We start from the raw sequence: 17309 nt of genomic DNA, 5'->3' as shown, positions 1-17309 counted from the left end.
AGAAAAACAGCACAAGGAAACTCTGGAGAGAAGAGTTCTGGTACAGATCTGATCACTGTTAACGTTAAACTGTGAGCCTGTGGTGGGCAGGAATTATCTCTCTTTATTGCTGTACTTTCCAAGCGCTTAGTACAGTGCTCTGCACACAGTAAGCACTCAATAAATAAGATTGAATGAATAAAAGTTAGAGGCAGGGAGCCTCTTAACTCACCATTAAATACAGTGCTTGGCAAACAGTTAAGTGCTCAGTAAATACTACTGAGTGATTGACTAAACCACACAGATAAGATCTTTCCAGACGTTTTCCATTCGGCTTGACAGTTGTCCCACCACCTTGGTCCAACTAAAGTCTTTGTTAGGGGTCATTTTAAGCCAAATATGCAGAGCACTGTACTGAGCACTGCAGGAGTAGAATAGAAATAGAAGACATGATCCCTCTTATGATGTGACAGGGTAAACATCAATTGGCATTGTTGCTGATACCTAATTATCCGCACTTAGTCATTTTCTAGACTGTGAGCCCGTTGTTGGGTTGGGACCGTCTCTATATGTTGCCGACTTGTACTTCCCAAGCGCTTAGTACCGTGCTCTGCACACAGTAAGCGCTCAGTAAATACGGTTGAAATTTTTAAGGTATTTTTTAAGCATTTTACTACGTGCCAGGCACTGTACTGTAGATTTAAGATAGGTTGGACAAAGTCCCTATCACACATAGGGCTCCCACCCTTCATCCCCATTTTACAGATGAGGGAACTGAGGCCCAGAGAAGTTAAGCGACTTGCCTAAGGTCGCACCGTGGATGAACGGCAGAGGCGGAATTAGAACCCAGGTCTTTCTGGTTCTCGTGTATTTACCTGGGTATTTCAAGTGAGCCTCTTCTGCAAAGCACATTTATGCACACTTACCAAAAACGTGCTGTAGTCTTCCTGCCTTCTAAGAGCAGTGCTACATAAGGATAAAAGATTCATATCCTTGTTTCTCGGAATGAAAACTCACGAGGAGCTACACCAAGCATGATAGGATTCTTCTAACAGCCCGATCTATTCCTGTTTGGACTCTCTCACTGTTTATTTTTAAATTCAGAAAGCCGGCTACATTTAACTTGGGTTTTGGGGAGTGGCAGTCCTTGGAAATGATGATCCTGAGACTGCATTTCAAAGTACGACAGTTGCTTTTGTTGCCTTGCTGTTTTAAGCCATTCTTTTTAGCCTACAGTGACATCCTGTAATAAAGACTTTTCCCATCCATTCAGTTGTGCTTACTTCGACAAATGCATCATCCCAGTTTTCCACTACTGGATTGTGCTCACTGATTTTGTTTGAAAGGAGAAGGGAAAAAAGCCCTGAAAGTATCTTATTTGTTCTTAGAGATACTCATGAGCAATGCATTTCATAATAATAATAATAATGTTGGTATTTGTTAAGCGTTTACTATGTGCCAAGCACTGTTCTAAGGACTGGGGAAGATACGAGGTAATCAGGTTGTCCCACGTGGAGCTCACAGTCTTTAATCCCCATTTTCCAGATGAGGTTACTGAGGCACAGAGAAGTTAAGTGACTTGCCCAAAGTCACATAGCTGATAAGTAGCGGAGCCGGAATTAGAACCCATGACTTCTGACACCCAAGCCCGGGCTCTTTCCACTGAGCCACGCTTCTTTCATGTGTTTATGTCCATGCCCAGATAAGCCCCATGGCATCAGTTACCTCAAAAGTCTGTAGACTGTGATATCGCTCTGGGCAGGGAATGTGTCTGTTTATTGTTCTATTGTATTCTCCCAAGCGCTTAGTACAGTGCTCTGCACACAGTAAGCCCTCAATAAATACGATTGAATGAATAAACGAATGGTTCCCAGAGTGGTATCTTCTATTCCATGACGAAGCAGCATGGCTTAGTGGATAGAGCACGGGCCTGAGAGTCAGAAGGTCGTGGGCCGTGCCACTTGTCTGCCGTGTGACCTTGGGCCAGTCACTTTACCTTTCTGTGCCCCAGTTATCTGTAAAATGGTGATTGAGACTGTGAGCCCCACGTGAGACGGAGACTTTATCCAACCTGCTTTGCTTGTATCCACCCTCGCACTTAGTACGGTGCCTGACACATCGTAAGCGCTTAACGAATACCATTATTATTGTTGTTATTAATATTATTCCAAAAACCAGCGGAGAGTCCAGTGGCTGTGTGGGAGTGAAAATTCCCCTGATTTATTCCCCACTGTACCAGCACACTCCTTCATTCATATCGGCTCTTTTCACCTGGTACTCCCCAGCTCAAATTCTTCACTTCTCCCAATAATAATAATAATAATAATAATAATAATAATAATGTAATAATAATAATAATAATGATGGCATTTGTTAAACGCTTGCTATGTGCAAAGCACTGTTCTAAGTGCTTGGGAGGATACAAGGTGATCAGGTTGTCCCACGTGGGGTTCACAGTCTTCATCCCCATTTTCCAGATGAGGGAACTGAGGCACAGAGAAGTTAAGTGACTTGCCCAAAGTCACACAGCTGGCAAGTGGCGGAGGTGGGATTTGAACCCATGACCTCTGACTCCCAAGCCCATGCTCTTTCCACTGAGCCACGCTGCTTCCCAAGCAACCGCGACCCTTCACTCCTGGCCTTTTCCTTTGCTTGGATCTCTCTCTCTCCCTCCAAAGAAGCAGCATGGCCTAGAGGAAGGAACCCGGGCTTTGGAGTCAGAGATCATGGGTTCGAATTCCGGCTCCGCCACATGTCTGCTGTGTGACCTTGGACAAGTCACTTAACTTCTCTGTGCCTCAGTTACCTCATCTGTAAAATGGAATTAAGACCGGGAGCCCTATATGGAACAGGGACTGGATCTAATCTGATTATCTCGTGTCTACCCCAGCGCTTAGTCCAGAGCCTAATACGTAATAAATGCTTAACAAATTTTACTTGTACATATTTACTGTTCTATATATTTTGTTAATGATGTTCATCTAGCTTTACTTCTGTTTATTCTGATGACTTGACACCTGTCCACATGTTTTGTTTTGTTGTCTGTCTCCCCCTTCTAGACTGTGAGCCCGTTGTTCGGTAGGGACCGTCTCTATATGTTGCCAACTTGTACTTCCCAAGTGCTTAGTACACAGTAAGCGCTCAATAAATGCGACTGAATGAATGAATGAGTGAAATACCGTTTAAAAAAATCCAATCGCCAGATTCCAGCTTTCCCCTTATTCAGATCCCCCCTTGAAAACAAGAAGCAGTGTGGCTTAGTAGAAAGAACACAGGCTTGGGAGTTGGAGGACTTGGTTCTATTCCCGGCTCTGATGCTCGTCTGCTGTGTGACCTTGGGCAAGTCACTTCACTTCTCTGTGCCTCAGTTACCTCCTCTGTAAAATGGGGGTTAAAACTGTGAGCCCTGTGTGGAACATAGACTGTCCAACTTGATTATCTCGTTTCCATCCTGGTGCCGTAGTACAGTGCTTACTTAGTACAGTGCTCTGCACACAGTAAGCGCTCAATAAGTATGAATGAATGAATGAATGCCTGGCGCATAATAAGTCCCTAAAAAATACCATTTAAAAACAAACAACTCCTCCAAGAGGCAGACATTCATTCCCCAGTTAGTTAATACCACCCCAGCTTGAGTCATCTGATCCCGGCTCACTTTCCTTCCTTTCTGGAACTTTCTCTCCCTTCAGATCTTCTGGACGACAACTCTCCATCATCAAAGCCCTTCGAACTCCAACTCTCTCCGGGAGGCTTTGCCCAATTCATTTTCCTTCTTCCAGCTACTTCCTCAATACTTCTACATCACCTCAACAGTTCCGCCACCTGCATCCCGTACTCGGCCACATTCCGACCTTTCCCTTCGTTTATTCTTCCTGTCTGTAAATTATTTGGTGTCTGTGAGCTCTTTGGAGACAGGGATCTTCTTTTCTGTTGTATTATCCATCGCCTTTAGAGCAGTGCTAAGTAGGTAGGTATTTGCACACAGTAGGTATTCAAGAAATACTATTAGTGGATTGATTTGATTGAGTATACAGTAGGTGCTCATTAAATATTTAGTGACTGCCATTCTGATGACCCAGAAAATTTCTCTCCCTCAGACATTCTCCCAAGTAACAATAATGGTGGTGTTTGTGAAGCACTTATTCTGTGTCAAACATTGAACTCAAGCACTGGGGTAGAGGCAAGGTAATCAGAACAGACACAGCCCCTGTCCCTTGTTGCGTTCACAGTCTAAGTAGGAGGGAGATGTATTGAATCCCTGTTTTATTCATTCATTCGATCGTACTTATTGAGCGTTTACTGTGTGCAGAGCGCTGTACTAAGTGCTTGGGAAGTACAAGTAGAGACGGTCCCTACCCAGCAACGGGCTCACAGTCTAGAAGGGGGAGATAGACAACAAAACAAAACATGTGGACAGGTGTCAAGTCGTCAGAACAAATGGAAATAAAGCTAGAAGCACATCTTTAACAAAATAAGTAGAATAGTAAATATGTACAAGTAAAATAAATAGAGTAATAAATCTGTACGAACATATATACGGGTGCTGTGGGGAGGGGAAGGAGGTAGGGCTGGGGGGCCTGGGGGGAGGAAAAAGGGGGCTCTGTCTGGGAAACTGAAGCGTAGAGAAGTGACTTGCCCGAGATCACGCGGCAGGTGGTTGGCAAAGCGGGATTAGAACCCAGGGCCTATGATTACCAAAACCATGTTCTTTCCAGAAGCCCACACTGCTCTCTATACTGAAACTGCCCTTTTCCGTTCACAGAGAGCTAGATCCAAGGCCAACAGAGGGGCAGAGACTAAAAGATGAGACTTAGTGTTCTATCTTCAAGGCAACTGTTCCCTGTGCTGCTGAAGAGGAGAGTATTCATTCAGTCGTCTTTATTGAGTGCTTACTGTATGCAAATCACTGTATTAAGCGCTTAGGAGGGTACAATAGAACAACAGACATTCCCTGCCCACAGCGAGCTCACAGTCTAAAGGGGGAGACAAGACATTAATATGCATGCATACGTAAATAAATTACAGATATCTATATATAGGCTGTGGGGATGGGAGGGAGGATGCATGAAGACAGCAAATCAGGGAGATACAGAAGGGAGTGGGAGAAGAAGAGAGGAGGGCTTAGTCAGGGAAGGCCTCTTGGAGGTGATATAACTTCAATAAGGCTTTGAAGGGGGGAGAGCAGTTATCTGATCAATCAATCAATCGTATTTATTGAGCGCTTACTGTGTGCAGAGCACTGTACTAAGCGCTTGGGAAGTACAAGTTGGCAACATCTTATGTGAGGAGGAAGGGCATTCCAGGCATTGGAATATGAATCAGTGCAGCAAGATTCTTCACCGTGGCTGAAGGGAAGAGCTTTATGGATGGGAATGGTGTTAGAAGAGAAATTCCTAGATTTATTTCCTCACCTCTGTCCTCTTGTTCACCTTTGGCTGCCAGGTAGTAAGAAGGGAATCAGGGGGGAAAGTGACCATGTCTCTTCTGATTTTCACACATCTATGGTAGCACTTAGAGCACAGGATGAAACGCAGTTAGGTCTTATTAAACATCAAAGGATCAGAGGATGTGAATATTTGGATATAGATCTTTGAAGGGACTCTTTGGGTAAGCCCCTTAAGGGCAGGGATAATGTCAACTAATTCCCCTGAGCTTTACTTTTGTTTACTTATTCAGTATTGCTCTTATGCCGCATTCATTCAAACTATAAACCTGGCCCAGAGCTGATAATGGTGTCACTATTTGCTCATCTTTGCAATATTTCCTTTTTGTTTCTAATAACATTGAAGACTTTTTCATTTCTGCGGTGTTCTGTTGGTGTAGTTCCATGCATTTTTTTAAATAACCATAGTAATTTTGGGGCTGCTGCATCCCAAAGGACATTACAGTACAATGGATCACAATCTAGTCCTCTTAGGGATGAGAAAATTGAGACCCAGAAAGTCCAAACATCCTGTTCAGTGTCACCCAGCGAGCCAGCAAACCAAACTGAGAAGCAAGACGACCTAGAGGATAGCGTGCAGGCTTGGGGGAAAGAAGGACCTGGGTTCTAATCCCAGCTCTGCCACTTTTTCATTCATTCAGTCCTATCTGTTGAGCGCTTCCTTTGTGCAGAGCACTGTACTGGATGCTTGGAAAGAACAATTTGGCAACAAATAGAGACAATCTCTACCCAACAATGGGCCCACAGTCTAGAAGAGGGGAGACAGACAAGAAAACCAAGCAAAACAAGTAAACAGGCATCAATAGCATCTGCCGTGTGACCTTGGGCAAGCCACTTAACTTCTCTTATTATCGTCTGTCTCCCCTTCTAGTCTGTAAGCTCGTTGTGGGCAGGGAACGTGCCTGCTAATTCTGTTGTATCGTGTTCTCCAAAGTGCTTAGTACGGTGCTCTGCACATAGTAAGTGCTCAGTAAATATGATTGATTGATTCTCTGTGCCTCGGTTACCTCATCCGTAAAATGGGGATTAAGATCGTGAGTCCTTTGTGGGACAGGGACTGTGTCCAAACTGATTAGCTGGTATCTACCCCAGCGCTTAGTACAATGCCTGACGTAATAAGTGCTTAACAGATACCTTAAAAAAAAAAGCAAACCAAAAAAAAACTGAGGCTAGAAGCCAGGCGTCCTAGGTTCCCAGTTGTGCTCATTCCTTTAGGCCGCACGACCTCCCCGAATACCGAGTCTGGTTTCTTCTCATTGCAGAGGTGACGCTGAAAGTCCATGTGAGCGACGGCAGCACACATCAGCCAATCCTCGAAGCCTTCGTGGAAATCTTCACCAATCAAGTTTCCGTTGCCTCTGGAAGCACGGGAGCAGATGGCATCGCTTTCATTAAGTTTCAGTATAAATTGGGCAGCCAGCTGGTCGTCACAGCTTCCAAGCACGCCTATGTCCCCGGCTCGGCACCGTGGAAACCCACCCGATTACCCGGTAAGAGTTCTTTCTCGGCGTTCTGAGGAGATGTTTTCTCCTGACAAAGGGAACCGAGAACGAAGCCTTTTCTCCTTTGGACTTTTGAGGGGCCATGAAGAGAAGCGAAGGGTGGATTTCATCTGAACTTCCCAATGTCTTCTCTGGAACGGGAAGTTCAGCACTCTACTTCTAGCTGTAACGGGATTCAGAGGGGAGTTGGGGTTATACGGTGGATATTTCCGCTGTGGTGAATTTTAACCCTATTCCAGTTTTGTCTGAACCGCTGTTCTCATTGGGTTTGCCATCCCCAATTTGGATTTTCATTCCCCTGAGTCCCCCTCCTGCCTTAGCTCGCTGATCTCCTACTGCAGCCCAACCCGCCCACTTCTTTCCTCTGTCACCAGCCCACTGACTGTACCTCGATTTTGTCTCAGTTCTGACCCCTTGACTCCCTCCCCATTCGTATCCAACAGACTACCTCTCTCCTCATCTTCAAAGCCCTACTAAAGTCACATTTCCTATCCCAACTAAGCCCTCGCTTCTCTATCTAAGCCCTCCCCCCGCGTTGCATATAATAATAATGATAATTGTGGTATGAAGCACTTACTATGTGCCAAGCACTGTATGTACTAAGCGCTGTGGTAAGTACAGGATAAGCAGATCAGACACCTCCCCTGACCCATGTGGGAATCCCAGTATAGGTGGGAGGTATTGAACCCCTATTTTACAGGTGAAGAAACGGAGGCACAGAGTAGTTAAGTAACTTGCCCAGGATCACACAGCAGGAGAGTGACAGAGCTGGGATTAGAACCCAGGTTCCCTGACTCCCAGGATTATACTCTTTCCACCAGATCATGTTGTTTCCACCTGTTCACCCGTTCTCCTTAAGCATTTCGCTGTTCACCCTTCCCCAGTCTCACAGGAATTCTGTTTGTATCTATCTGGAATTTATTTTAATGTCTCTCTTCGCCCCTCTCGTCTGTGGACAGAGATCTTCTGTACCTACCGTTTGGTATTTTACTGTCCCAAGCGCTTAGTACAGTGCTCTGTGAGGGCTCAATAAATCCTCTGACCCAAGGATCCAGGAAAACTAGGTTCCGTGGAATCACCACAGTCCTTTCACTCAGGGCAGCACCTAACCGGTGTTCGTAATGGTAAAGGACAACCACACTTATCATGGAGTGGGGAGGCGAGGTCTCAGACAAGGTGGGCATCACAGAATGCCCATCTGGTGCCTTCCGGGGCCATTTTCCCAGAGTGAGAGGAACCTACGCTGAGATTCCTGAGATTGTTCCTCATCTGCCGGTGGCCTGCCTAAATCTCCTCCGTGACGGATTCCCTACGTCTTCCCCACAGCCTCCCGCAGCATCGTTAGCCACGTTAGCAATTTTGGAAAGATAAGTGGCTCTCCTTCGACGGAAAGGCAGTGTAGTGTAGTAGAACTCCCAGAGAGGAAAAAAGCACTTTCTTTTTTGCCTCTTCAGCCCGAGGATAGCGGCGGCTCCCCCGGTTTTCAAGGGACCCCCCCCCCCCGCCCCCGCCCTTCATTTCAGACATATCGCTGACCTACAGCCCACCTTCAAATCTAAGAACTGTGCCTGAGACACAGAAGATACCGGGAACGTAGTTTTGCATGAGTAACCTTAATCCAGTCCTAGAAATGGGTTTGTGCTATGACTCCAGCATGCTTGAATTAGCAAGAGAGATCTGGCTTAGAAACACACCCCTAAGTGGGGAAGAGAACCTATCAGTCATTCTACGGTGCTTATAGAATGCTTACTGAGTGTACTAAACACTTGGGAGAGTTGGTCCCTGCCCTTGAGGAACATACAGTATAGCGATAAAGGCAGACATTAAAACATATTTCAGATGGAGGAAGCGGCACAGTGAAACATAGGTACATAAGTGCTATGAGGCTTTGGCGGTGGGGTGAATACGTGATAAATAGCAACCGCAAAACCTTAAATGGCTGATATTTTCGAGCCCAGAATCTTAAATCTTCAGATAGGAAGCATTGTTTGGTTCACGTGACTCAGTGATTCGTATTAAGACTCTGAGCCCCAGGTGGGAAAGGGATTGTATCCAACCTGATTGGCTTATATCTTCCCAGCGCTTAGAACAGTGCTTGCCACACAGTAAGCGCCTAACAGATACCATCATGATGATTATTACTATTCTCACATTATCATTTTTTTAACTTGGCATCTTTGTTTTTTCATATCATTTGTGCTGTGCCCCAACCTGATAAACGTCTATCTATCCCAGCACTTAGGACAGTATGGGATACATAGTAAGCACTGTTAAAAAAACAAATTTAACAACTCACCAAAGGTGGACAGCTTTAAAAAGAAGACTTCATCTTACTGGTGACATCTTCTCAGGGAGAATGGTTATCACCGTCAATGATATTTATTGAGCGTTTATTGTGTGCAGAGGACTGTACTGAGCGCTTGAAGAGTACAATAAAATGGAGTTGGCACACACATACCGTGCCCACAGTGAGCTTAGAATCTAGAATGATGAGAAGTAGCCTGTCTCCAAACCCTCTATCTAGTTAATATGGGCAAGGGACACAGCATTTCCAAAGAAGAACATTGTCAACCCATCTTCGGTTATGTCCATTTTGAGTCCTGGCACTCCAGAACTGTATTTTACCATCAGCTTTGTGCAGGGTTCAGTTTAGCAAGAACATAAGTGGAAAAAAGGAGGAGAATCTCAAGGTTTTTTTCCCTAGCATTACCAAGCTGTGGTTTTTCTGGAACATAGAAAATAAGTGCCTATTCCTAAAAGCCTGAAGTAAGTTAGTCTAAAATTACTCTCACTGTGAAATGGAAAAATGCTCCCTGATAGCTTCTGAAAGTGTACATTAACCAGTTGGTTGACAGCATAGCTAGATTAAAAACATGAATCGAAAACGCTACTGTCAAAGGATTTAAAGCTGTAATGCTGTGTCTGCCAGAGGCACTGTAGCCTATTCAAAAGGCCCTGCTAAAATCATAACTCCTCCAGGAAGCCTTCCTTGAATAATTGCTCATTTCCCCACACTATTGACCCTCCCTTCTTTTCTTTTTTGGTATTTGTTTAACTTAGTAAGTACCAGGCAGTGTATTAAGCACTGGGGTAGATACAGGCTATTCAGGTTGGGCGCAGTTCACGTCCCACGTGGGACTCACAAATCTTATCTCCGTTTTACAGATGAGGTAACTGAGGCGCTGAGAAGTCAAGTGACTTTTCCAAGGTGACACAGCAGACAAGCAATGGAGTGGGGATTAGAACCCAGGTCCTTCTGATTTCCAGGCCCGTGCTCTATCTTTTGGACCACGTTGCTTCTTTATGCCTGTGCATTTGAGTCTGTGCCCTTAAGGCATTCTGATACTCATCTAACCCCCAACCCCACCATACATATGTACATATTCTATACGCTGCTTCTTCTCCAACCTGTAATTTATTTTAATATGTACCTCACCCACTAAATTGTTGGAGATCATGTGTACCAACTGTCTGTATTATACTCTCCCAAGTGCTTAGTACAGTGCTCTGCAAACAGTGAGCACTCAAATGCCATTGATTGGTTTTTTTCTATGGTATTTAAGTACTTCCTGTGTGTCAAACTCTGTTCCAAGTGCTGGAGTAGATAGAAGTTAATTAGGTTGGACACAGTCGATGGACCTAAATAGCAGGGAGAACAGAAGAATTGAGGCCCAGAGAAGTTGTGAGCTGCCCAAAGTCATACAGTAAGGAGCACAGCAGTTGTGTATATTTGTACATATTTATTATCCTATTTATTTTACTAATGATGTGTATATATCTGTAATTCTATTTATTTTAATGCTGTCGATGCCTGTCTACTTGTTTTGTTTTGTCGTCTGTCTCCCCCTTCTAGATTGTGAGCCCGTTATTGGTTAGGGGTGGTCTTTATCTGTTGTCGAATTGTACTTTCCAAGTGCGTAGTACAGTGCTCTGCACACAGTAAGCGCTCAATAAATACGATCGAATCAATAAATAAATGAAAGTTGGCGGCCCCGGAATTAGAACCCAGGTCCTCAGACTCCCAAACCTGTGCTTTTAGCACTAAGCCAAGCTCCCTCTCATTGGATAGATTGATTGATTGGAAAGCAATGTAATGAAATTCAGCATTGGCACTTACGGCTCAGAGGACGTCTTGGCTGAAAACAGTCATAATCGTATAATAATTACAGTATTTGATAAGCTCCAGGCACTGTACTAAGCGCTGATTTACAGGCCTCCTGAAATGTAATGGTCTCCCCTTTGTTCTGGCAGTTTTTTCTTCTCTAAGTCTCCGTTTGCTTCCGGAACGATCAGCTACTCTAATGGTGTATGAAGACGTGGTCCAGGTACTTGCGGCCTTTCAAGGTATGCTCCACCACTGAGGGACTAAAAGAGATATTTTGGTTTTATTATGGTATTTGATAAGTGCTTACAACGTGTCAGGTACCGTACTAAGCGCCGGGGTAGATTCAGGCTAATCAGGTTGGGCACGGTCCCTACCCCACGTGGGGCTCACAGTTCTATTTTTCCAGATCAGGCACAGATAAGAACAGTACTTTGCACATAGTAAGCACCTAATAAATTCCATCATCATTATCATTATTATTATTATAAGTGAAGTGATTTGCCAAGATCACACAGCAGACTCGAGATTAGAACCCAGGTCCTCTTGACTCCTCCTGAGCTCAGTTCTCTCCCGGCTCGGTTCTCTCCCGGCCCGGCACTTCAGCTCCATCCTCTCCACACCCCCGGCCCCGGCTCGGTTCTCTCCGGGCCCGGCACTCCGGCTCAGTTCTCTCCCCATCTGGGTCGCTGGCTCGGTTCTGTCCCTACCCGGGGCCCTGACTCATTTCTCTCCCCTCCCAGAATCCCGGTTCCATTCTTTCCTCACCTTGGGCCTGGCTCGGTTCTCTTCCCGCCCAGGGTCCCAGCTTGGTTCTCTCCCTGTTCTCTCCTGGCTCGATTCTTTCCCCGTTCTCCCTCGGCTTGGTTTTCTCCCCGCCACAGCCCCGACTCCGGGTCTCGGTTTGAGTCCATGTTCTCTCCCGATTTGGTTCTCTCCCCCGCCTGGGACCTTAACTCGGTTCTCTCCCTTCCCAGGGCCTGGCTCGATTCTCTCCCCGCCCGAAGCCGTTTGAATTGACCATCCATCTCTCCGGAGCCAGAAACATAATCCAATCGACTAGTCGTCGGGAATGTCACCCTGTAGTTCAGAGCAGGGAATTGATTTTGTCTATAAGGTCCCCATTTCCCCACCATTTACCAGCCTCATAACAGACTACTCCGTTTCTTGAACTGATGACTGTTCTCCCCAGTTTTTGGCTTGTAAAAATTCCCTTTCCCCAACATAAGGGGGAAATTTCCAAATCTATGTTTTACAGAAGAATTTGTATCGGTGGAAAGATAAATGAGGCATTTTGGCTCCGTTTCTGCCAGGTCACTGGGTTCATTCAGGCATTCATTCAATCGTATTTATTGAGCGCTTACTGTGTGCAGAGCACTGTACTAAGCACTTGGGAAGTACAAGTTGGCAACATATAGAGACGGTCCCTACCCAACAACGGGCTTATAATCTGGAGGACTGGATTCTTCTGCTGATGCAAGATCCTGCTTTCCTCCACAAAAATGGCAATTGAGTAGAGCTGGATGGTTTTATAGCTACAGTTTTCATTAGCTTCAATGACTTTCAGGCAGGGTTTGTAGAGTTTGGTGTAGGTGATGTGACCTGTATTGTAAAAGGGGGAAAAAGGGAACTGAAATTCCCAGTAGTCATCGTAATCCTGGCTCTGCCACTTGTCAGCTGTGTGACCTTGGTTGTTAGGTCACTTCTCTGGGCCTCAGTTCCCTCCCCTGTAAAATGGGGATTAAGACTGTGAGCCCCATATGGAATAGGGACTGCGTCCAACCTGATTAGCTCATACCTATCCCAGCACTTAGTATGGTGCCCGGAACATAGTAAGTGCTTAATAGATGACATTTTAAAAAAATGGTCCTTTTGGGCAATGTGAGGGGAGGTCTATTGAAAAAGCACCTTTCTCAGCCCAAGGCCATTTGGGGCAGCCTGTTGCAAATTCTGGAAAATGCTAGCTTCAGCAGCTGTGGATAACCATTTCCCTCACTGGCTCAAATCAGAATAACTTCCCAGTTACCTTTTAAAAAATCAATAGGAACGCATGAATGTTTGCTGACAGCTCTGTGCTTTCCTCGGATGCAAACCCCCTTCATTTGCCAGCAGAGACAATGCAGTATGGATAGAACCTCCCCTTCGGAGAAATGATTTAAGCATTTAGAAAGTTGATTTACATTGAGATGCCCAAGCTCGCTATGGACAAGGAATCTGTGATCAGGCCAGGAATTGGGAGAGGCAGGAAGCAGGGAGGTTGCTGAGGAAGTTCTGTTATATTGTCTTCTCCCAAGCGCTTAGTACACTGCTCTGCACAGTCACTCAGTCATATTTCTTGAGCACTTACTGTGTGCAGAGCCCTGTATTAAGCGCTTGGGAGAGTACACTGCAACAATAAACAGACATATTCCCTTCCCACAGTGAGCTTGCAGTCTAGAGGGAGAGACAGACATGACTATGAATAAATACATTTATTTCTGGGGCAGGGAAGGGGGGTGAATAAAGGGGGCAAGTCAGGACATTGCAGAAGGGAATGGGAGAAGAGGAAAGAAGACTTTAGGGAAGTAAGGATTCAATAAATGCAATTAATTGATCAGGAAAGTGGATGGCGTGGCAGAGGAGCAGGAGACCATGGAAGTGTAGAGAGCAGTTAGGAACAGAATTCCAAAGGTGTGGCTTTGGAAAGATGGAGACAAAATTGAAAGATTCTACAGGGTCTGGTGAAGGATCTGATGAGGGATAAAGTCTTCTGCCTTCAGGACACCTCAACTTGGATGTCCCACCGTCGCCTCAAATTTAACATGTCCAAAACCGAACTCCATATCTTCCCACCCAAACTCCGTCCTTCCCCCGATTTCCCGTCACTGAAGACGGCACCACCATCCTTCCTGTCTCACAAGCCCGTAACCTTGGCGTTATCCTCCGCTCAACTCTCTCATTCAACCTACATGTTCAATCTGTCACCCAATCCCATCTGTTCAACCTTCACAGCCTTGCCAAAATTCTCCCTTTTCTCTCCGTCCAAATTGCTACCACGTTAATCCAAGCACTGATCCCATCCCACCTGGACGACCGCATCAGCCTCCTTGCTGACCTCCCTGCATCCTGTCTCTGCCCACTCCAGTCCACGCTTCCCTCTGCTACCCGGACCGTATCTGTACATAACCATTCAGTCTGTGTTTTCCCCGCTCCTCAAAAACCTCCAGTGGATGCCCATCCACCTCCCCACCAAACAGAAACTCTTTACCATCGGCTTTAAGGAGAGAAGCAGCGTGGATTAGTGGATAGAGCACAGACCTGGGTTCTGATGCCCACTCCACCATCTGCATGAACTTGGACAAGTCACTTAACTTCTATGTCCCTCATTTTCCTCATCTGTAAAATGGGGATTAAGACTATGAGTCCCATGTGGGACAGGGACTGCGTCCAACCCGATTTGCCTGTATCCACCCCGGCGTTTAGTACAGTGGCTGGCACATAGTAAGAGCTTAACAAATACCATTATTATTTAAAGCCCTCAATCACCTTGCCCCCTCCTGCCTTACCTCCCTGATTTTTTCTACAAACCAGCCCACGCACTTCACTCTTCTATAAAGCCAGCCTCCTCACTGTACCTCCATCTCGTCCGTCTCACCACCGATCCTCGCTCACGTCCTCCCTCTGGCCTGGAATGCCTGCCCTGTTCGTAGTTCTCAAGTGGTCATTCTCCTCACCTTCAGAGCCGTATTAAAAGTACATTTCCACCAGGAGACCTTCCCCAACCAAGCCCTCATTTCCTCTTCTCCCACTCCCTTCTACATCGCCCTTCCACTAGGATTTTCATCCTTCATTCACCCAACTCTCAGCCCCCCAGCACTTAGGTACCTATCTAAGAAGCCGAGAAGCAGCGCAGCTCCGTGGAAAGGGCCCGGGCTTTGGAGTCAGAGGTCAAGGGTTCAAATCCTGGCTCTGCCAATGGTCAGCTGTGTGACTTTGGACAAGTCACTTAACTTCTCTGTGCCTGTTACCTCATCCGTAAAATGGGGATTAAGACTGTGAGCCTCCCGTGGGACAACCTGATCACCTTGTAACCTCCCCAGCACTTAGAACAGTGCTTTGCACATAGTAAGTGCTTAATAAATGCCATCATTAATTATTACCTATAATTTAATTTATTTAATTGTCATGTCTGTCACCCCCTGTAGACTCACTGTGGACAGGGAATATGCCTATCAGCTCTTTTATATCATCCTATCCCAAACGCCTGCTACAGTTCTTTGCGTTCCCTAAGCACACAATAAATACGATTGATTGACCCTCTGTATTTGGTAGAGATTGAAGCAAAGGCAGGGGAGAGTGGGAAGGTTAGAGGGTTAGTTCATTCATTCATTCATTGTCGTATTTATTAAGCGCTTACTGTGTTCGGAGCACTGTACTAAGCGCTTGGGAAGTACAAGTTGGCAACATATAGACACGGTCCCTACCCAACAGCAGGCTCACAGTCTAGAAGGGGGAGACAGACAATGAAACCAAACATGTGGTCAGGTGTCAAGTCATCAGAATAAATAGAAGTAAAGCTAGATGCACTTCTTTGACAAAATAAATAGAATAGTAAATATGTACAAGTAGAATAAATAGAGTAATAGAGCAATAAATAGTCGTTAGGAGAGCGAAGAGGGGAGGTATTTGAAAGACATGATATTGGAAAGACTGATATGTTGGTGTCATGACTTTTATCACTAATCCAGTCACACGTAATTGGTGAATTGGGCGGGAAACACGTCACCAATTCTATTATAGTGCAACAACAATAACAGTAATGGTATTTGTTAAGCGTTTACTGTGTGCCAGGCACTGTACTGAGCGTTGGGGCGGACATGAGCAAATTGGGTTGGACACGTGGGGTCTCCCTCCCCATTTTACAGACGAGGTAACTGAGGCCCAGAGAAGTTGTGCCTTTCCCAAGGCCACACAGCAGACAAGTGGTGGAAGAGGGATTAGAACCCATGACCTTCTGGCTCCCGGGCCCGTGCTCTATCCACTGTGCCTTGCTGCTTCTCTCCCAAGCGCTTAGTACAGTGCTCCGTCTGCAGCAAACGCTCAGTAAATACTCCCGATGGATTGTTTGAATTTTGAAGCTTCAGTTTCTGCATTTTTGTCGTAACACCTGTTGAATTGAGTTTGGGACGGAAGTGCTTTTTTTCCATGATCTACAGTGCTCCATCCGCAGCAAACGCTCAGTAAATACTCTCGATGGATTGTTTGAATTTTGAAGCTTCAGTTTCTGCGTCTTTGTCATAACACTGTTGAATTGAGTTTTGGAAGGAAGTGCTTTTTTCCATGATCGTTAATTGTTATTATCGTGTGCTAAGCGCTGGGGAAGATACAAAATAATCAGCTCAGACACAGTCCCCATATCGTTATGGTGTTCGTTTATAAACAAGTCAGGATCTTATAATCAAAACAATATCTGGAACAGGCAATTGGAGTCCCCAGGCGGCGAACAAAGTACCAGCCGCCACCCTGGAGAGTGTAGTCGAGCAGACTGTCTGGATCCGGGTCGTCCTTGGGGAGAAGTGGTCTAAGATCCGATCTGTCCCGGTTCTCGTCTGGAGTGCCGGGAATCCAGAGGGAGAGAGGAGGCTGGTTGCAACTCCTTGAGAACCAGTCCGGCCTAATGAAAGGAGCCCGGACCCGAGAATCAGAAGCTGTGGGTTCTGATCGCCGCCGCACCAATGCCTGGTGTGTGGCCTTGGACGAGTCACTTGTCTGAGCCTCACTCATTTGCAGAATGCGGGTAAAATACCCGTTCTCCCTCCCTCTTAATAGTAATATTAATGATGGCATTTACTAAGCGCTTACTACATGCCAAGCACTGTTCTAAGTGCTGGGGAGGTTACAAGGTGATCAGGTTGTCCCATAGGGGGCTCATAGTGTTAATCCCCATTCTCCAGATGAGGTAACTGAGGCCCAGAGAAGTGCTGTGACTTGCCCAAAGTCACACAGCTGACAATTGGCGGAGCCGGGATCATCATCATCATCAATCGTATTTATTGAGCGCTTACTGTGTGCAGAGCACTGTACTAAGTGCTTGGGAAGTACAAATTGGCAACATATAGAGACAGTCCCTACGCAACATTGGGCTCACAGTCTAAAAGGGGGAGACAGAGAACAAAACCAAACATACTAACAAAATAAAGTAAATAGAATAGATATGTACAAGTAAAATAGAGTAATAAATAGAGTAATAAATATGTACAAACATATACATATATACAGGTGCTGTGGGGAAGGGAAGAAGGTA

General features: G+C 45.6%; 1 protein-coding gene across 1 annotated transcript in view; it reads left to right on the top strand.

Annotated features, from left to right (window-relative positions):
• Positions 1-17309, top strand: part of FAM171A1 (family with sequence similarity 171 member A1) — a 110444-nt gene that overhangs the window by 74772 nt on the left and 18363 nt on the right. The window contains exons 6-7 of the mRNA XM_038755657.1: positions 6685-6912; positions 11176-11268. Of these exons, the coding sequence (XP_038611585.1) occupies positions 6685-6912; positions 11176-11268 (321 nt within the window). The remainder of the gene's footprint in view (positions 1-6684; positions 6913-11175; positions 11269-17309) is intronic.

The sequence above is a fragment of the Tachyglossus aculeatus genome, chromosome 13 (genome assembly GCF_015852505.1).
Source record: "Tachyglossus aculeatus isolate mTacAcu1 chromosome 13, mTacAcu1.pri, whole genome shotgun sequence".
NCBI lineage: Eukaryota > Metazoa > Chordata > Mammalia > Monotremata > Tachyglossidae > Tachyglossus > Tachyglossus aculeatus.
This window is presented reverse-complemented; position numbering and strand designations above follow the sequence as displayed.